Here is a 22,039-nt window from a genome sequence, read left to right as displayed (position 1 = left end):
TGGATACACTCAGTATTTCCAGATGCAGACCCCTCTGCACAATTTCCCTTAAGAACACATAGAGAACACACTCAGTCCGGGGTCTAAGGCTCCCCACTGGCACAGATGCACAATTAAGTCCTCAGCCGAGTGCCCAAGCCAAGTCCTCCACCACTCTCTCTATGAAACCAGTGCTTCATGTCCCTGCTCCAAGTAGCTCACACACACACACACACACACACACACACACACACACACACACACACACACACCTGGGAAAGGCCAGAACAGATTTACCTGCTGTGCCCCATCCTGCCCAGATTATAAGGTAGTTAATTATCACTGCCACCAGGCACTACAAAGCCAGCTACCTAAGGCTCTTGCGAAGGTATTGGTTATTCTGAGTGAAATTAATATTAATACAAATGGTAATGTTGACCAAACAGCAAGGCTTTCAGGAGGGGCCAGAGTTATCACCAAATAAATATATGCAAATACTCTCAAAACTTAAAATAGTTTCTAAAAAGGACCGGCCACAATGAAAAGTTTAAATATATTTAATAATAAATAATAAAAGAACAAGAAAATACTAAATATGTTTTTACAGTAGATACCATAATTTTGGTCACACAGGTACAGAGAAACAATACTTAACTATTCTCACTGTACTTTCCTAAGCGATTTAGAGAATTACTATCCCTGGTGACTTACAGAGCAAGGCAAGATAAAGTGGGTGAGTGGTCCTTGTTGTCAGACCCAAGACAGAATACTAAGACCAATCTCCTACTGATAATTAAATATTATTTCTGGCTTACAGAATGACATCACACATCTGGTCATCTGACTGTTTCCCGCACTATACCCCATCACTAGAAGCTGGCAGTGTTTAGCACCTATATGCTACAATATACACTAGACCTTTAGCTAAGTTTTATTAAAGCATCTGGAAGCCATAAAACAAAATTATTCCACTCTTCCTACAGGATCTGCAAATGATTTTGTAGCACAGACATTGTATCTTTGGTTCCATTCAGAACTGTGGGATAACATCTTCATGGCTTAACCCATAAAGTAATTTTATTTCAGGTATATTTTAAAGTTGGCTGGACTGAGATTAACCTCTTCTGTTCCAGTATTCTCTGTTAAAACATATACATTTAATTCAGTTACAATAATACATGTATATTTCTTTTCTTTCTAGCAGGGCACACTGTTGACACATTTTAACACAAGCAACTATGCAAACATTTTTAAACACTAGCATCTGTACAAATCAGTTTGATACACAAAAGAAATATAATTCTTTACTAAATTCTAGCCAGCTGTGCTGGCATATGTTACACATCCACTTCCACTTCCTCACATTTTCACAGAGGGATTAGAATTTTATGATCAAGTCTTTAATCATAACAAACTTGTTTAGTGTTTGCGGCATGAATGCCAAAAAATTCAATTCAAGAATGAAGCGAAGCTCAAAAGGTGAATCTTGACCTGTATGTTGACAACACATAACAAGTTAGTTATGATCAAACAGATCTGATCATAATTCTTTGTAATACATTGGGGCTTTATTTGCCTCGACGTACTACTAGCTTCAAAAAATGCATAAGACCATGAAGTACTTTACAACCTTGAAATCTGTAACATACGTGACACAGCCATACAGGCAGCCAAGAGCTTTAAAAGCTGTTAGGCAACTCATCCTTCCACTGTTTAATCAGTTGTACAACATTATGAAGTGTATAAACAGGTTTAAATTATCCTGACCTCGAGAAATGTCATTCTTCATGCTGTTTCTTTTACTATTTTTCAGTTTTTGTTTTTCTGAAATGTGATGTTTCATGAGACTAATGTATGCAGACATGGTAATTTAATTTAAAAAAATGTAGTTGGATCTTTACAATTGTTTATCATCATTGGGCTTTACTTCTTTTTGTGTACAGGCCAGAAAACGTGGTGCTGTTGGATGGGAGAGTAGCCTGAGGCAGAGACCTCCCCCTCGAACTATATATCAGGCAGGATTAGACTTTCGTAGCAAGAAAAGAAAAGAAGACCAAAGCTTGAAAAACAGGAAGAACCTTAATGGACCTGTGGTATGGTGTGCAGTAGTTATTCATTAGAAATCCTTTTCAGCATTTATTAGCCACATAGAAGGCATCTTAATTATTTTCAAGTTTTTTGTTAAACGTTTTGTCCCTAAATAGCATACAGTTCCAAACTTGGCATGTGTTTAAACTCAGCTTGTATTATGAGGCAGGTTTACTGAGTGTTCTAAGTGATCTGGCCCTGTTCAGCTAAGCCTTTTATGTGGGCCTTTAAAGTAGGCTTCATGCTATGAGGGAATCTGATGAAACAAATGTTTCACTAAGAAGAGTACTGCACAAAACTAAGCAAGTTTTACTTTTCAGACTGTGTGAATGTTTTTTTTTGAGAAGGCATCTCAGTAAGCTGTTATTGATATTTAGTTATTGAATGGATGGACTTTGCAGCATTGCAGGGCATTAGAAGGGTAATTAATTATGCACTCAACAGGCAAAATATGAACAGCAGCCACTTAGCTGAATATAGGAACCATGACTCTAGTTCAAGAGTTCCGTCACAATATAGTCCATTTCACTTTTTGGTACAGCAACAGTGAAGTTATGTATGATACTAGTCACACTGGTGACTAGGATTCTGTACTGAACCTGGGTTGCTTAGAGAGAGAGCCATAAATTGTGCGTAGTGTGCACCGTGAAGCAGTTTTTTACACGTGGTAGATGGTGAAGGTCTGCCAGCTGGTTTGAAATCCCTAGTAAGACTGCAAGCAAGCATGGCAGCTGTCCAGGCCAGCAGTAAGAGAGTGTCTTTGGCTGTGACAGGCTGGCATAGTCAAGGAGAGGGGACAAAATCTTGCATGAGATGCAACACCACACATATTTCACATACATTGAAACCACATCTGTTTCACATAGCATGTTATGGGGCGGGGGGTTGTGATCAGGAAACAACATTATGGTTCTCAGTATGTAACTGTATGCTACCTGTAATGCAATTAGACTTTTCCCTCCAGTGCTGTGCCATGCCAAGGTAGGTTCAAATGTGATTTCCTCTGGAGTGACCCACACTGTGAGGAGTTACAAGACAGCTACCTGAAGTAGCAGTAGAAGGGGGGAAAAGAGGTCCTTTGTGAGCACAATGGCAAACAGCTGAAAGCCAGCTGGGTGGACATAAAAGTGCTTAAAAGGAAGAATAAATAAAGTCCTGGGTGCAGAATTTCATTTCAGTATTAAGAGACCACAGCAAAACACAATGTGCAGAACAGTGCTTTGAAATGTTTAACTTCAGAATGTAATTTTAGGAAGCATCGATAAGATATCTGATTGCTACTACAAAATGGTCATTTATATGCAGTAAAACCAAAAAAAAAAAAAATTCTGCTCAAAAGTATTTTCTAAGACTTTGTCAAAGATTCTTACCAGATTTATGAATGATGGCAAACATTGCCACCTTTTAGACTTTTGGAAGATAGCCAACATTCATAGGTAAGTTGAGGTCTTTTTTTTTGTGGTGAGATGGATGCTGGAATGCATTTTATGTTTTGATCTCATAGTCATGACTTGTACTAGTTTTCTTTCACACATTGAAAAGTTACGTTGTTGATTCAGACGAAAGATATTTTTAAAATTGAAAAGAGCCTATAGAGAGTATGATGGTAAAGAGGGGGCATTTAAAGAATCCCAGCTATGTCTGTTAGACTTTCTTGCAGGTTAGTAAAAGTAGTGTTGCATGCATCTGGACTGTAGTGTTTACACAGAAGAGATTGTGGAGAGATTTGGAGTTACTACCTAGAAAGTTAAGTTGCTGATGGCTAAGTTGATAGTGATGTTAGTAAACATCTGCCCACTTTTATTTATTTATTATTATTTATTTATTTATTTTTTGTATTTTACCCATCTGCCCATTTTTTTCTGAAGAGACTTTATGTAGATGTTAGGAGACTTTTGCTGACACCATTATCAGAAGAGCATACATTTTTGCACCAATTTCTATGGGTTGTAGATCCCATAGCAGAAGGCTTGAAAAGAAAGAGACATTACTGCATAACACTTCAAGTCCATGAGCTGACCGTAGTGGTTCAAAAGGCTTGAAGAGGTATATGTCGCACCATAGATTTTATTACCAATCTAAATTTTGGTCTTAAGACTAGTTCACTTTGAGGGGCAGACATAAATAATTACCCTACCAGTAGATCCTTTTCTGTGGAAGCCCTAACATTGTTAGCATTACCTTTATATCAGCAAGTATAAAAAGAGGCATGGGAAATTCTGTGAACTTGAGGTAACTGAACTTGAGACAGATGGAGGCACAGTAGGGAACAGATTCTCAGTACATCAAATTTGAGAGAATGAAACAGAAGAATGTTTCATTAAAATGCAATGCAATAGACTACAAATAAACAGAACTACAAAATAATTAACCACAGGCAAGTTAATCAGCTTGCTGAAGTGAAGCTTTTAGCTAGATGCCATATTACTTATAACAAGATAAACACACTGAACTATGGTGCAATCTTCTTTCTGATGTAAATGAAATTATTGTCGAAAGAAAATTAGGGAAGAAGGCTCCCTAAGTTATAACAATGTGATTTTGTGGTAGTCCATGTAGGCAACAGTGTCACACCTTTCAAAAGTCTTTCTTACACCCATAAGTTTGCAGCAGACCAAAATATTTATTAGATTGCTGTACATTTCCCCCCTTTGTATATATGTGTCCACAAACACGTGCACGTACGTATATAATTTGCTCACACACGCATATGCACACACACACACACACACACACACACACACACACACACACACACACACACACACACACACACACACACATCCATGTATTGACAGGTAAAAACTTATCCAGCTCCAATGGATATAATTCAGAGCCTGAGGAAATGCTAAAATGGTTTCTAACATCAAGCAGAACATCCTTAAGTAAACATTTTTTTTCATTGGGCCTTAGAACAATGAATGACGAATGTCTGGATGCGTACAAATCCTGACTGCACTTCCTTAGGGCAGACTTAAGCTTAACCACATCACTGTCTTAACATGAAAGGAATTTTCTGAGTACAGGTACAAGCAGTGGTTTTGGAAAAGCTCTGACAACTGTTACTAGGGTGATGTAGGACGTCTCAGGTGCAGCCCAACTACCGCTTCCTAAGATCACTTAAGGTCACAGAAAGTGCACGTCTCTTCTAGGAACTACAAGTGCAGGATGATATGGCTCTACTGTGTTTACTATAACAAACTGATTGTTGAAGCTGCCTTTGCTTTCTTGCTCTCGCTGTTCTTTTATTGTATGTTGTGCAGTCATATTTACTAATAAGACTTAAAAATGACTGTAGATGAGGCTGTAGGAACAGAAACCAGATTTGATAAGGCCAGTAAGGCGCAATGAGGATTAATGTCCTTCCCAGTGAACTGGCTTGCTGAAGTATTCTTGGTATCAGTGGAAAAGGGGGGGGGGCTTAAAGGAGACCCAGGGGCCAATCGTGTACAATTGCGTCCCTCGGTGACTCCCCCGGTGGAGGGATCGGGGCAAAATAGTTGCTACATTTCATGTCCATGGACATGGCAAAGAGATTGTAGCAAGGCTGACCCCATTTGCGAAAAAATCATTTCCGCTACATCTTGTTTCGGGGACCACTCATGGGGCATTAGAATCACCCTGCTGAGCTGGTGCGCTATCATGTTGGATTTCTCCGGGATATGTGCTGCTATAAGAAAGTGCTGGGATGAGGTCGCCCACTGCCATACACTGAGGGCCTCTCGACAAAGGGGGTAAGACTTGGTTCCTCCTTGGTTGTTTATGTGCCATACCACTGACATGTTGTCCGTCTGGATCACGATCGTGCCTGGAGGAAGAGAATGTTGAAATGCCTGCAACGGCAGTAGCACTGCTCTCATCTCCAGTGCGTTGATGTGCAGGTGAGCCTCATGTTCTTGCCAAGTGCCTTGGGCTGTCTTTCCCTGATAATGCCCCCCCCAATCTGGGAAGCATCCGTGGTCACTGTGGCTGATGGGGAAGGTAGGGTGAAAGTATGGCTTATGGTGACTTGATCCAAGTTTATCCACCAGGCTAAGTCCCTTTTGCAAGATTCTATCAGAATTATCTGGTATGACATCAGTAAGTCCTGCATTGACCACTGGGTAAAGAGAAGCCATTGCAGAATTTGCATGTCCATGCGAGCTAAAGGGAGTATGGTGACAGCTGCTGCCATTGTCCCTAAAACTTTGAGAACAGTTCTTGCTTGCACTCTCGTTCTCAAAAGTAGATTTTGAATTTGCATGTGAAGAGATTGTATTCATTCCTGTGGAAGAGTTACCATCACAGTCACCGAGTTTAATTCTACACATATTAATGCAATATGCTGCGACAGCAATAAGGCAGATTTTTCATAATTGATTGTGATCCCAAGTTGAGCATATAGGGCCAAAGTGTTGCCTATTGCTTGTAGTAGTAGCTGCTTGGTAGTGGCAGTAAGGAGCCAGTCGTCTAGGTACAGAAACACCCAGAATCCTACACACCTCAGGTAGGCTGTAACCACTGCCATGCATTTGGTGAACACTCTGGGGCCTGTAGTGAGCCCAAAGGGCAGTGCTCGGAATTGGTAGTGACTGGTTCCCAGCCGGAAGCGCAAGTGGCTACTGGATGGCCTGTCCATCTTTATGTGGTAGTACACATCCTGGAGGTCTATAGAGCACATCCAATCATCTTTTCCCAGAAAGGGAAGAAATGACTGTAACGTGACCATCCGGAACTTTGTCTTTTCTACTGACTTGTTTAATGTGCTGAGATCCAATATTGGTCTCCAGTCCCCTGTTTTCTTTGGAACTAAAAAGAATCTTGAGTAAGTTCTGAATCCTATATGGTCTGCAGGGACTAGTTGGATGACTCTTTCTTCTAGCAGCTTTTGGATTTCGGTTGCTGTCTGATTCCTGTGACTGAGTGGAACGTCCGGAATTCTTCTCAAGGCTGGGGAAGAGTTGGAGAAGGGGACTAGCATATCCTCTGGATACAATCCTTTGCACCCATTTGTCCTTTGTGATTTTTAGCCAGGCGTCTGGGTACAAAGACAAATGACCCCCGACTGCCTCCAGAGTAGAGCAGTCTGGTTTTCCTTCAGGAACCCTGAAAGGGGTTACCGAAGAAAGACTCTCGGTCACCCTGATTCTGCAGACCCCCCTCTGCTGTGTGGCCGGCATCCATTATTATCCCCTCCCCTCCTCTGCCCCTGGAGGGGGTTCACCACGTGTCCTGAAAGGCCCCCCGGGTTTTACAGAACCACATCTTTCCACCCTTTTGACCCTTAGGATATGGTCTTGAAGGAGTGGAAAAATGGACTCCAATGGCAGAGAGAGTCTTCCCTTCTTCCTCACACCTGGTCAGTGTTTCTTTTACTTTGGGCCCAAACAAGGATGAGCCATCAAAAGGAGTGTTTGGTAAAAGATGACTTCAAAGGTTCCGCAAATGAACACAAGCGTATCCACGAATGTCTCCTAAGGGCAATTCCTGTAAATGCTGATCTGCCTGCTCCATCAGCTGCATACAAAATGAGCCTCATGGAAGAGTTCACTATAGAGTTTAGGGTGGAGAGCTGAGAAGTTACTTTATCGGAGACTCCTGCAGCTGCATTCCCCTGGAGAGCATCTCCAAGCTCCTTTAGGAGATCTCTCTGTAGCACTGTAAAGTGAGTTAGGTAGTTCAGGGAACGTACAGTAAAGGTCGCTGATGAGAACATGTGCTTCCCATACCTGTCCATCGCACGCAACTCTTTATTTGGTGGATGGACAGCTGTGGACGTCTCAGACATATCTTTTTTAGTGGCCGCCTCCACCACCACAGCATCCACTGGCACTTCTTTGGTCAAGAAAGATTTGCCTTCTGCTGCAGTGATAAATTTGTTAGGCCTCCTAGGGACAGGTTCCACCGTATCCAGAGACTCCCACACCTTCCGACAAACTAAGTCCAAGAGCTCGTTGAAAGGCGGAGACACCCAAGAGGCAGAAGGTCGAGAACCAAAAGCCTTCATGTATATGGAATCCTTTTAGTGGTCTTCCAGCCGCCTCTCTGATTAAGGACTTCTAGGATGTCTGCAAATGACAGATCTTCAGAAGGCGACCGCGGGGACCCCTCTGACTCACCGAGGTTCATGTCTGATGTCACTGACTCCTCAGGGGAGTCTAGATGTTTCCTCTTATATGCCTTTTTTGTGGTGCTTCCTCAGATGGGGCTTCTGGAGAGGTTTCTGAAGAGAAAGGTATATCCTGTGGGGCATCATGAGGCTCTGAATCTCTACGCTGTGGGTGATGTGGTGCAGAAGATGGACCCAAAAACTACAGTTGTGTACACTCACCATAAATGTACATATTCCAGTGTATTCACTGCTGCAGTCATCACACTTGGGTTATCTGCCTGCAGGTAACCCTCAGTCGGCCCGAATACCAGAGACTTAGTATTTCTGCGTCGGATGCTGTCGCTCCAGGACTGACGTCAGGGGTAGAGAAACAGGCAGTCGACACCATTACATCAGTCTTTCTTGGCGAAGAGCCCAAAGCAGAAGCAGTTCGCAAGTGCCGGTCAGTCGCTACCTGAGTTTTCATTTACGAATTGAATCATCCTGAAGTATTCTAAAGCTAAGTACCTTGTTGGGGATCCTTTTTTCTTCCTCTAACCGATGTCAGAAAAAGTTAACAATTGCCTTGCCTGTGGAAAGCAAATACCACACCAAGATTTTCATTCTTACTGCGTCACCTGTTTAGGCCCAGGCCACGACGTACCTTGCTGTTGGTTTTGTGCCTTGTTCAATGCCCGAACCATTCGTTGTCGGGCTCTCATTGTCAATAAATTCTTTTGCTCTCGATCTTCATATTCCGAAATGGTTTCGATAAGCCATCTGACTACCGATATTCCAAAAAACGTAAGGATAAAGACAGAGACAGACTGCACAGGTCCAAATCTGCCCGCTTCAGTGGATTCGCAGGCCTCTACCAAGACCCGTTCGGCGTCCGGTATGCCACGAGACTCTTCTTCGACTATGGAACCTGCAGATGTCTCTCCTTTGGATGGGTCCAGAGCCGCTGAGCAGGCACCGGCTTCTGAGGCAGTTCTTCTCCTTACCAATGTTTTACTCAAACCAACTACTTCATTTCTGTCTAAAATTACTGAGTTTCTAAGGCCAAGAGTACATGCTACGCCTAGAAATCCGACGACCAAAGCGCATGCACCTTCTCCCTTGCCATGTCGTTAAATGCGTAGAATGGCAGAGGACCTTATTATGCTGATTAGGAGAAGTCAGCCTTCCCCTTCTACGAGGAAAAGAGACCAGTCCCCAGCAACTTCAACAGACCAGGAGTCCGATGACTCTGAGGTATCTGATTATGAAGACATGCTGATATCTGCTTTGAGGATTCAGATGCAGAGGAATCCATTTCCTCTGCCTCTCCTCCAGACGATTTTTCTTTTGGTGAAACCTTACATACTTTAAGAGAGCATTTCCACTGGGAATGCCTAGACTATCCTCAGTCCAAAAAGAGACTCAGAGAATGTCTAGATTTGCCACAACACAAGCCTTTAGCAATACCCCAGTCCTGGAAGTTGTTGATGATGTCTTTATGGAATCCAGTCTTACTCCTCATACTTTACCTCCTGCCCCTAGGAAACCTGACACTCACAAATTTATTTTTAAGGATCCTACTGCTGACCCAGAGATCATTTCTCAGGGGCCTAAATGTATCAAGGCAACTACAGCCAAGAATCCCACCCCTTCGGACACGGATTCCAGAGCTTTGGACAGATGGGGTAAGAAAGTATATACCTCTGCAACTCTTGCCATTAGGGACTTGAATTGTCAGTTTCACAAGCTGAAGTACCAGCAACATATTATGGAACTTATTAAGCAAAAAATAGCAACCTTTACAGATTGTGCAGAAAATAAAGAATTGCAGGAGCTTATGCACTCTGCAAGCCAAGTCAGCAAGCATACATTGCAGTGTGGCTTTGACGCCCTAGAAGCATCTTGCAGGGCAGCAGTCACTGGTTCTGTACTGAGAAGGCATGCTTGGCTTAAGGAGCAGACCTTGCCAGACCATGTCAAATCAAAGTTACTAGATGCTCCTTTGAACAAGGACAATTTGTTTGGCACCAAAGCAGAAGAGGTTCTTAAAAAGATGGAAGAAAAAGCTAAATCTATGCAGACAGTTAAATAATTCTTAGAAGTACAACCTCCTAGATTCAGTAGGCATTGCCCCTCAATACACTGGTCCTTTCCAGCCCCCTCCAGGCTATCTCAAACTAGACCCAGGGGAAACAGACAACCCAGACTACAGTCTCAGGGTATGCAGAGATCTAAGCAATGGAGTGCCCCCACCCCCAAAAAAGGGAGTGGTAAGCTGCCTCCTTACGGAAAGAACTCACAATGACTTCTCTGCTCCACTCCCCACCTCTGCCCAATTGCTTGTGCCCCTAGGAGGAAAACTTGCCCTTCATGCAAAAAACTGGATGTCCATCACAAAAGACCGATAGGTCCTCAACATTGTATCCCAGGGGTACAAATTCAACTTCCTTTCTCAGCCAACCCAAAAAGAGTTTCCACACCTTCCTCCAAACCAGTGGGCAGAGGCACAAAACCAAGTTCTATCCCTGCTCTCTATCAGGGCTATTCAGCTGGTTCCAGCAGAACAGATACGTCAAGGATTCTATTCCAGACTTTTCCTGGTACCCGGAAAAGAGGGCTGTTGGCGCCAATCCTGGATCTTTCAATTCTCAGCACCTTCCTGGTGGTACCAAAATTCAAAATGCTTACCCTGCAACCGGTCTACCTATGCTAGCCAAGGATGCCTAGTTAGTCACCCTAGTCTTAAAAGAAGCCTATCTCCACATCTGTATAAGGGAGTCATGCAGGAAATATCTACGTTTCAGGGCCGGATTTATGCATTATCAGTTCTCTGCACTTCCCTTTGGCTTATCCACTGCACCCAGAGTATTCACTGTAGTTGCCTTGATTCCTATCTCTTTCAGTTTCCCTGCTTTAAAACCCGCATTTGTGCGGTTTTGCTCCAGAATACAACAACGCACAGCTCCTCATGGTGTCCTGCAGAGTGATACAAGCAACAGAGAGACCCAAGAGAGACTTTTCCAGATTTAAGTATTTTTTCTCTGTTTTTTTGCTTCGACTGCCTTTTCCCGCCTAAAAAGCGAGTTTCTAACTGATCTGTGCTTAAAAAGTTTAAATTGCATTTGCCTTTCTGCTTTTTACAGTTTTTGCACTTTTTATATCATTTTAAGTAGTTTTTGTATTATATAACTGTTGTAGGCTACACGCTAAAGTGCGCTAGCCTGTTTATAGCATTTGCGGTGTTTTCGGTGTGTTTTTCTGTTGTTTCCTGAAAAAAAAAATATATATATATATTCTCTTTTCCCGCCTTGCTGAACTAGATTAGTCCAGATTTCAGGCTTTGCTGAATTCCAGACTGTGGTATAGTTTCCTGTGTTGCCCATATCCTTACTTGGATAGGAGGAAGCTTCTCTGTTCACCAGTGAGAGTGGGGAGCTTTGAGCAGCCTATCTGTCCCTGGAGGAGTGGTCTCAGCCGTGAAACTAGTAGCTTATTGGCCCTTTCAGTTTCCCTGCTTTAAAACCCACATTTGCATGGTTTTGCACCAGTATACAACTCCGCACAGCTCCTCGTGGTGTCCTGCAGAGTGATACAGGCAACAGAGAGAGACCCAAGAGAGACTTTTCCAGATTTAAGTATTTTTTCTTTGTTTTTTTGCTCCAACTGCCTTTTCCCGCCTAAAAAGCGAGTTTCTAACTGATCTGTGCTTAAAAAGTTTAAATTGCATTTGCCTTTCTGCTTTTTACATTTTTTTGCACTTGTTTTATATCATTTTAAGTCGTTTTTGTATTGTATAACTGTTGTAGGCTACACACTAAAGTGCGCTAGCCTATTTATAGCATTTACAGTGTTATCTGTGTGTTTTTCTGCTGTTTACTGAAAAAAACAAAAAAATATTCTCTTTTCCCGCCTTGCTGAACTACATCAGTTCAGATTTTAGGCTTTGCTGAATTTCGGACTGTGGTATAGTTTTCTGTGTTGCCCTTATCCTTACTTGGATAGGAGGAAGCTTCTCTGTTCACCAGTGAGAGTGGGGAGCTTTGAGCAGCCTATCTGTCCCTGGAGGAGTGGTTTCAGCCCTGAAACTAGTAGCTTATTGGCCGTTTTGGGTCATTTCCTATCTCTTTCAGTTTCTCTGCTTTAAAACCCGCATTTGCGTGGTTTTGCACATAGTGCAGCATCGGGCAGCTCCGCTTAAACAGGTTTAAATTATTCCTGGCTCCTCAAAGTCTGCTCTTCACTTTTTCCCTTAGAACTGTTCTAAATCTCAAAGTAAGCACTCTATTTTCATTCTAAAGCCCTGCACTTGCTCGTATAAGTACTCCCTTTAAGTACTTGGCTTCCTATTGGTCCTTTCTGATCAATCAAAAAGTAGTTCCTTATACTATTCTGGCATGTCCAAAAGTCAGTTTCGGGTTTACTCTCCAGTCCATTCTGGTGAATCTGGGAATCTTGAGGCAATGTTACAACTGCCTTATGTACACAGACCACCCTCTTCTCCTCCCAACAAGCTCAAATATATGTGAGAGATGCAACTATATAGCCAGACTGGAGGCTGAGCTCTCAACCCAGTACTGGCACAGTCAGTCAGGAGGAGAAGGTAACCACACACACCACAAATCCAGTCTCACATAGACCTATCGCATCAGCAAACCAAACACATAAACACACAAAATCATACTCGGAGGCTCTAAATAAAAATCTGCCCAAGCAGCAGAGACCTCCAAAGCAGACATCTAAGCAACTGCTACCCCACAACAATACCCACTTATCACATAGTTCACAAAGTCAGTGTGCCACACAGTCACAGCCCTTAAGGCTAAACAACACACCTAATACACTTGTAATAGGTGACTCTGTTGTCAGACATACTGACATCCCACTCACCAGACTGAACAAGGAGAAGGTCACTGTAAGCTGCCTGTCGGGTGCCAGGATCCGCTGCATAACACAAGCACTCAGGTCACTCCAAAGCAGGTACAAATATGACTCTGTCATTGTCCATGCTGGTGTGAATGACCTGAGACGTACCTCCCTGGACTACATGAAAAGAGACATAGAGGAGCTCTCTGATCATGTAGCCCAGGCCGGTATGACCCTGACCTTGAGTAGCATCTTAGCTTGACCAAGAATGATGCCACAGTATAAAGACATAATGATCAATTCTAACAATTGGCTAAAGTATTGGTGTCATTCAAAGGGGATCCAGTGTCTGTCAGCCTGGGATGACATGATCAACAAGCCACATTGCTTTGCTAGGGACGGCTTGCACCTGTCACTCCTGGGCTTTCGAATACTGGCTAAGGCTCTTGCCACCTCCATAGTGCCTTTTTTAGGCAAGGCTCAAAAGACAAACCCACCTCCATAGACAACACAAGGAAAAAGAAACTAAGGGTAATGCTGCTCAACACCAGAAGTCTAAACCTCAAGATGCACGCACTAGAGGCTCTCCTCAGTATGGAGAATATCAATATCTGTGCAGTAACAGAAACCTGGTTCAAGGCTCCCGAGAGCACCCCAGCACTACCAGGTTATACCTCATACCATGCTTTTTGGCCCCAAAACTCGGACCGAACCACAAAAGGAGGGGGAGTATCCATATTCATCAAATATACCCACACCTCCAGATTAGTGGCACTGCACGAAGCATCGGAGACCATCCATGTGCAACTAACAGTTAGCAAAACTGCCTTTCAGTTTGTAGCCTGCTACAGACCACCCTCCCAAACTCAGGAACCCCACTCAGCTTTCCTGAGAACACTGGAGAATATGAAGGTCTCTCCAAACATAGACTGGGGGAACTACTCAAGCCCCAACACCTTCACCCAACGGTTCCTAGAATTTATAAACTCAAATGCTATGGAACAATTGGTCACCACTCCCACAAGAGGGGAAAGATATTGGACCTGATCATCACCAACATGGGGACTCTATGTTCCATACCAGAGGTATACCCCTCATTGGTAAGATCTGACCATAAATTAATCTCACTGGACATCCATATCCCGTCCCCACCTCCAGCCAAAGAAACCACGGTGAAGAACTTCTCAAAAGCAAACTTCACACTTCTCAAAACCGAGGTGGAATCCTTCAAATCTCCCGGGCCAGTGGAAAATACGACCCAAACCGCGGAATCCTTTACAAACGCATTCTATGGATACGTACAGGAAAGCATGGATTGTGCTATCCCAGATAAAACCAAGACTCACTCCTCCAAAGGCAGGAGACCTGTCTGGTGGACCCTGGCCATAAATAAGCTATACAACAGAAGGAGGAAGCTACTGCATGACAGAGCAAAATCCCAAAAAGAGAAGGCATCTCTGATCAATACTAGCAAGAAACTACGATCCCTCATAAAATCCACTAAGGCCAGCTTTGAAAGAAAAATTGCACAAGACGCTAAAGTTAATCACAAGGCCTTCTTTAGTTATGTCAGGAACCTGGGTGGCAACTCCCAGATATGCTCTGAGTTAGTGCATAATGACAAAAAATACACTGAACCCACAGACTTTGCCAACATCCTGGCAGACAGGTTCAGTGCAAACTTCTCCCCCTCCAAAAAAAAATGCATATGTCTATCCCAACAGTGTGTAGCCTCCCTGACATCACAGATGCACAGGTGAGAGCTGCCCTCTCCAAAGCAAAAAACACAGCATCAATGGGACCAGACCGTGTCCCGGGCTACGTCTTACACGGGCTCCAAGAAGAACTGAACCCTCACATAAAGTCACTGTTCAGTCTCAGCCTTCCTACAGGATATGTACCCAAGGAATGGCGTACAGCAACAGTGGTCCTGCTCCACAAAGGTGGTGCCACAATGAACCCCGGAAACTATCGCCTTATAAGCCTGACTAGCCTGGTCTGCAAAGCTATGGAGCATATCATCATGGAACTCATAAACAAAAACATTGGGAACCTCCAGACACTGGATCCTACCCAGTTCGGCTTTGTTAAGGGCAGATCTTGTCTCCTGAACCTGGTCGACTTCTTTGAAACAGTCACCAAGGCCATAGATGAAGGGAAGGTAGTCTACACAGCCTACCTGGACCTCGCAAAAGCCTTTGACACAGTACCCCACTCGGGCATCATAAATAAGCTCATCAGCTTAAATATCAACCCCTGTGTCACAAGATGGGTTACAAACTGCCTCAGGGATAGAACCCATATGGTCAGAATTGCAGGTGCCATGTCAGACTCTAAACCAGTTATAAGTGGCGTCCCACAAGGCTCAGTCCTGGGACCTCTCTTGTTCGGTATATATTTCTCTGAGGAACAGGCTAACACGGGAGGACTATGGCTGACCAAGTTCGCAGACGACTGCAAACTGGGTGCCATAATCGACTCTTCGACTGACACAAGCATCCTCCAAAAGGGTCTCAAAGAGACAGATAACTGGTGCCAGAGCCATGGCCTAAAGCTAAATGCCAAAAAGTGCATAGTCATCCCCTTTGGGAAAAACAAAGTGCCCATAAATTACCACATAGGTGGTAATCCATTAAGTATGGAAGAAGTAATTAGGGAATTGGGGACCCAAGTAGATAGTAATCTCTCCTTTGACAATCACGTTGCCAAAGTGGTTAGAAAGACCTTCTATATAGCCCACCTTATCACAAAAGGGTTCACATCTAGATCAAGAGAGGTCATTGTGCCCCTCTACTCATCACTCATCAGGCCCATAATTGAATACAGTGCCCCATTTAGGATGTGCCTTACCCGACACCTGCAGCAATTGGAAAGACCCCAAAAGTACCTCACCAAGAGGATCATGGGACTCAAACAGATGCCCTATGCAGTTAGGCTAAAGAAACTCTAGCTCTACTCAGTTGCTTACCGCCTACTCAGAGGCGATCTGTGCCTGACGTATAAAGCCATGTCCAACCCAAAATTAATGGACATGCTCCACCTCAGGAAATCCAAATACCTTAGAGCTACATGCTCTAGGGACTTAAACCTCAGCACAGAAATAAATAGGACACGCTGGAGGGACAGATTCATATCCCAGAGGCTCCCCTCACTCTGGAACAAAATCCCATCCATGTTAGGCAGAGCCCCTCACTGACCTTCTTTAAGAGAAATCTTGATGAGTGGATGGGAGATCGTATGTTTACTCCTGGGATCTCTTCTGTGTCCCTGCTAGACAGAGGCACAGTAAACTAACCTTAAAAGGGCTATCTTCTGTGACCTACCATATAGAGGCACAGTCAACTAATCTAAAAGGGTGGCGAAAACAAAAAACACTCTGGCTAGGCTTATAAATGCCCTAGGGCAGATAGCCTAGTATCAACCTATGAACCTAAAATGTCTGGCTCCAGCCATTGCATACTGCAGGCAGAGCAATATCCAAATTTTCCTATACTTGGATGACTGCCTGATTCAGGCGGACAGTCAGGAATTGCTGTTGCAACACCTGACATTTGTAAAAAACCTTCTCATATCCCTGGGGTACACCATCAACAAAAAGAAATCAAAACTGGTGCCCAGTCAAAAGATTGTATTCCTGGGAGCAATCTTGAACACAGCATCCCAGATGGCATTCCTCACTTCAGAAAAACAAGTCTGTCAGACAGCCCATTTCAAACAAATGGCCACCAGAACCCAGCTGTCCGCAAGGAAAATACTGCAGGCCCTAGGGTTCATGGCCTCATGCATACTGCTAATTCCATTTGCCAGACTGCATATGAGGAAACTTCAATGGTACTTAAAAAGTCTTTGGTGCCAGCATTCTCAGGACAGTTTTTCCTATCATACCCTGTCTAAGGACAGATTCTTTGGTGGGCAGCAGGATGCAACCACAAGAAGGGACTGCCCTTTATTCAACCCCATGCCGCCCTGACCCTAACCACAGACTCATCAGACTATGCCTGGGGAGCACACATGGATGGCAAATGCATTCAGGACCACTGGAGCCCAAGTAATTCATCTGCACATTAACCAAATAGAGATGCTAGCTGTGCAGAACGCCCTGACAGCTTTCAGATCCCTACTCTCTCCAGGACAACTACTAATAAAAACAGACAACACCACAGTTATTTGGTACATCAAGAAGCAGGGGGAACCCATTCTTACCCACTCTGCAGGTTAGCCATGGCCCTGTGGAACATGGCCTCGGACATGCAAGTCCATCTGCAAGCTCAGTTCCTGCCAGGCAAACAAAACTCACTGGCAGAATTAAGCAGAAGTCTCATAGACCCACATAAGTGGCAATTAGAGCCCAGCACCTTCAACCTTCTGATTCATTCATCCACACCATGCACTCACATACACACACTCACACCCTCACACCTATGTCTAATTTAGAGTGTCCAGTCCACCTTCTGTATGCATTCGGAATGTGGGAGGAAACCGTAGCACGTGGAGGAAACCCACACAAACACAGGAAGGACATGCAGATTCTCAGCCAAGAATCAAACTGAGAAACATCTTGCTATGAGGCGATAATGCTGTCTGCTGCACCACTGTACCACCCATAATATCTATATATCTATATCTGTATAGCTATATATCTATATCTAATATATATCTATGTGTATATATGGGTCCCTATGACTTCGTCGAAATTTAATTTCATCTAAACTTCATTTAGTCGAAAGTTCATTACATCGACAAGCATTTGCCCCCTTCCCCAATGTTGTGCGACCCTGGAGTTGATATGTATAGTTAGGGGGGGTGTGGGGGGCGAAGCCCCCCACCTAAAATGCTTGTCGATGTAATGAAGTTTAGACGAAATGAAGTTTAGATGAAATGAAATTTCGGCTAAGTCATAGGGACCCATAAGGAAACAAAATCCTCTAAGGAAACAAAATCCAAAATCCTATCTAGAAACAAGATGTGGGTCACATGGCATACCTCTAAAGACCCACACTCCCACCAAACCTTCCGGCAACTTAGAAATGAAACTAAAAGAATGATCTTAAATGATAAAAAAACTTCTTCCTCCACCTCCAACACAAACACCTTAACAATCCACAAAAATTCTGGGCAGGCTTAAACAAGCTCCTGCACCCAGGCCAGGCAACCACCCCCACTCCAACAACTTGCAAACAACAGTGCCCTGTAAACATTGCTAACACATTCAATAGTTTCTTCACAGAAACTATACAATCCCTGGCCACACAATTCAAACAAACAACCAGCCCACTCCACTACCCATGTCAGCAGAATACTACAACTACATCAGATCATCTATTTACCTTTGATCCAGTACCCATATCCTTTATAACATCTCTTCTTAAAAACTAAAACCCACTAAGCTAGCAGCTGACCTTCTCCCAGCTGAGTTTCTGCAAAAGCAGCTGAGGCCATTTCCTATCCGTCTCCATAATCATAAACCGTACCTTGTCAGAAGCCTTCATCCCCTCCATATGGAAAATGTCCCACATTATTCCTCTCCATAAAGGTGGTAACTCACTAGAGCTAACCAACTACAGACCTATAGCTATACTCTCACCCTGGCCAAAATTATGGAAAAGTGTGTCCACAAACAACTGATGGAACACCTCACCAAAAATAAAATTCTAGCTAACTCCCAACATGGCTTCAGGCCAAATCACAGTACCACATCAGCCCTACTATCCTTTTCTAATACCATCAATAACTTCAGAAACAATAATAAACTATCATCTGCTCTTTTCTTAGACCTCTCCAAGGCCTTTGATATGGTGAACCACATTCAACTCCTCCATACATTAAAAAAACTATCACTCAGCAATTCCACGCTGAAATGGTTCCAATCCTACCTGTCCAATAGGCAACAGGCTGTTCTATGGCAGGACAAATTATCTACATGCCTACCTGTTACACTTGAGTTCCCAAGGATCTATTCTTGGCCCTCTTCTCTTCACCATCTTTGTTAATGACCTGCCCACAATCACCCCCATGCCACATGCATTCAATATGCAGATGATTCGACTATCATCAGCACTGCCTCCAACCTGGCAGACCTCACTGCTTCAACCCGACACCTTCAACCTAATAGAAAAATGGTTTTCAAGTCGACAACTAGTTCTCAACCCCAACAAAACAAAACTACTTACTTTCTCACCCACTAACAAGACTCTTCCCCCCACCTTCTCTATTACATCCTCCAATGGAATCACTATATCACCAGAAGCTCACACAAAGCTATTAGGTGTTACCATTGATAACTCCCTTAAATTTGACACCCATTTCAATCTTACCATCAAAACCGTCAATAAAAAGCTTGGCTCTCTCTATAAAGTAAAACACTTTCTCACTCCTCACGCTAAAATTACAATTGCCAGCACACACCTACTATCAACTCTTTTCTATGCCTCCCCTCTTTACAAACCTAAACAAGACAACCCTTAACAAACTTGCTTCTTGTTACAATCACATAGCTAGATTTGCCACAAATTCCACCTTTAGAACGCACCACTGCACTAACTTGAAGCAACTAGGGTGGTTAGAGTTTTCCAGCCAACTCCATTTCAACCAACTCAAAACGGCTCACCAGATACTGTATCACCCAGAGAAAACACCAGCTCTGAAAAACATCATTCACCCCTATATTAACCTGCAATCTTTACGCTCCTCCAATAAGATCTTAGCTCAAACTACCAAAGCCAATAATTCTGCTGGGGATTCTCTATTCTCAAACTTTGTAGGTAAAATGTGGAACTCCCTACCGACCATGCTCACCTCAGAACCCTCACTCCTACAATTAAAAAAAAAAGCTTAAACCCCATCTCAATACTCTCTGGCAATTGATTAACCACTATCATTTACCCTTCTCTTACCTCACTATCCTTAACCGCTTTTTAACAAGGCGCCTCGCCTTTGTAACTGACCTATGTTTTTTTATATGCTGCTGTTATTTTTTTCCCAAGATGTGCTGTATCTTTATATTGTATTTAGAACTCAACTATCTTCCTTTTTTTGCATTAACAATGTTCATATGTCTGTTATGTACTTGGAGCTTTTCTCCCCGAGCCTCCGCTGAAAATGGACATGTATCCAGTCGGACTCTCCCGGTTAACAAATGTAAAATAAAAAAATAAAAATAAAAATATATATATATATATATATATATATATATATGGTTTACTATTGAAATGTCGATCCTGACATGGGCGACTCGACTTGCACGAAGGCGAAATTGCGATCGTCACCACACCGAATCCCAAATGTGCGAACGGCAAAACCTCGCCCCTGTCCGACCCATGGTAGCATGGGTGTGGAGGTGTTGTGCGGCCGGTAATGTCGAACATCGAATGGGTTTCGCTAGGGAACAGTTTTCGAAGTTTCGGTTCGCGCAAACACGTCGATGAGGTGGCCGTTCGAACGAAGTGCATTCGCATATTCAATAGTAAACCTATATATATATATATATATATATATATATATATATATATATATATATATATATATGTATGTATCTGTATGTGTGTGTGTGTGTGTGTGTGTGTGTGTGTGTATATATATATATATATATATATATCTATATGGGTCTACTTCATATGGTCGACAGCTCATATGATCGACAACCAAAACACTGAAAACTCATATGGTCGACACATGATATCCAAAGCATTATGCCCTTTCCCCACTGTAGCACGACCCTGGAGTAGAAATAAATAGTTAGGGGGGTGTGGGGAGCACAGCCCCCCACATTGGGGGGAGTGGTGGGCGTTGCCCCCACATTATTTGCATGAATATAGTCAATTCAGTTAAAAGTATCCATATGTATGTTTAAAATTTATGACATATGTGGGGGGCTTTGCCCCCCATCCCCCCTATTTATTCCTACTCCAGGGTTGCGCTACAGGGTATTGGTACCAAAACACTTTTTCTCCATTCCACAGGCATCCTCTCACTTTCCAAAATTTCATTAAACACTCGGGTTAAAAACACCACTGCCATTTCACCTAAACACCTCCATGCTTCCACAGGTATGTCATCTGGACCAACAGCCTTTCCATTATTCATCCTCTTCATAGCTATCCTTACTTCCTCCTTGCTAATCCACTGCACGTCATGATTCACTATCCCTGCATCATCAAACCTTCTCTCCCTCTCATTCTTTTCATTCATCAACCCCTCAAAGTACTCCTTCCATCTGCTCAACACACTCTCCTCGCTTGTAAGTATGCTTCCCTCATTATCCTTTATCACCTTTACCTGCTGCACATCTTTCCTAGCTCGGTCCCTTTGTCTAGGCAATCGGCACAGGTCCCTTTCTCCCTCCTTAGTGTCCAACCTTTCATACAACTCTTCATATGCCTTATCCTTAACCTTCGCCACCTCTCTCTTTGCCATGCACCTCATTTCCTTATACTCCTGTCTACTTTCTTTATCTCTCTGACAGTCCCACTTCTTCTTTGCCAACCTCTTTCTCTGTATACTCTCCTGTACTTCCTCATTCCACCACCATGTCTCATTGTCATCCTTCCTCTGTCCAGATGTCATACCAAGCAACTTTCTAGCCGTCTCCCTTACTAGCTCTGCTGTAATTACCCAGCTATTTGGTAACTCTTCACTGCCACCCAGTGCCTGTCTTAACTCTTCCCTGAACTCCACCTCACAATTTCCCTTTGTCATTTTCCACCATTTGATCCTTGGTGCTGCCCTCACACTCCTCCTCCTCTTCTCGATCACCAACGTCATCTTACAAACCACCATCCTATGCTGACTACACTAACTACACTTTCCCCGGTAACCACTTTACAGTCTCCAGTCTCCTTCAAACTGGCCCTCCTACATAAGATATAATCCACCTGTGTGCATCTTCCTCTACTCTTGTATGTCACCCTATGCTCCTCTCTCTTGTTAAAATACATATTCACCACAGCCATGTCCATCCTTTTTGCAAAATCCACTACCATCTGACCTTCTGCATTCCTTTGTTTAACACCATACCTATCCATCACTCCTCATCCCTTCACC

At 43.3% G+C, this 22,039-nt stretch overlaps 1 protein-coding gene across 1 annotated transcript in view; it reads left to right on the top strand.

The window, feature by feature from the left end:
• LOC122817164 (DNA (cytosine-5)-methyltransferase 3B-like) overlaps positions 1–22,039 on the top strand; it is a 1,566,941-nt gene that overhangs the window by 969,784 nt on the left and 575,118 nt on the right. Inside the window, exon 5 of the mRNA XM_044090371.1 lies at positions 1,923–2,072. Within this exon, the coding sequence (XP_043946306.1) occupies positions 1,923–2,072 (150 nt within the window). The remainder of the gene's footprint in view (positions 1–1,922; positions 2,073–22,039) is intronic.

Source organism: Protopterus annectens, chromosome 12.part0, assembly GCF_019279795.1.
Source record: "Protopterus annectens isolate FY-2018-M chromosome 12.part0, PAN1.0, whole genome shotgun sequence".
NCBI classification, from domain to species: domain Eukaryota; kingdom Metazoa; phylum Chordata; order Ceratodontiformes; family Protopteridae; genus Protopterus; species Protopterus annectens.
The sequence above is the reverse complement of the archived record's forward strand: the minus strand, read 5'-3'. Positions and strand labels throughout refer to the sequence as shown.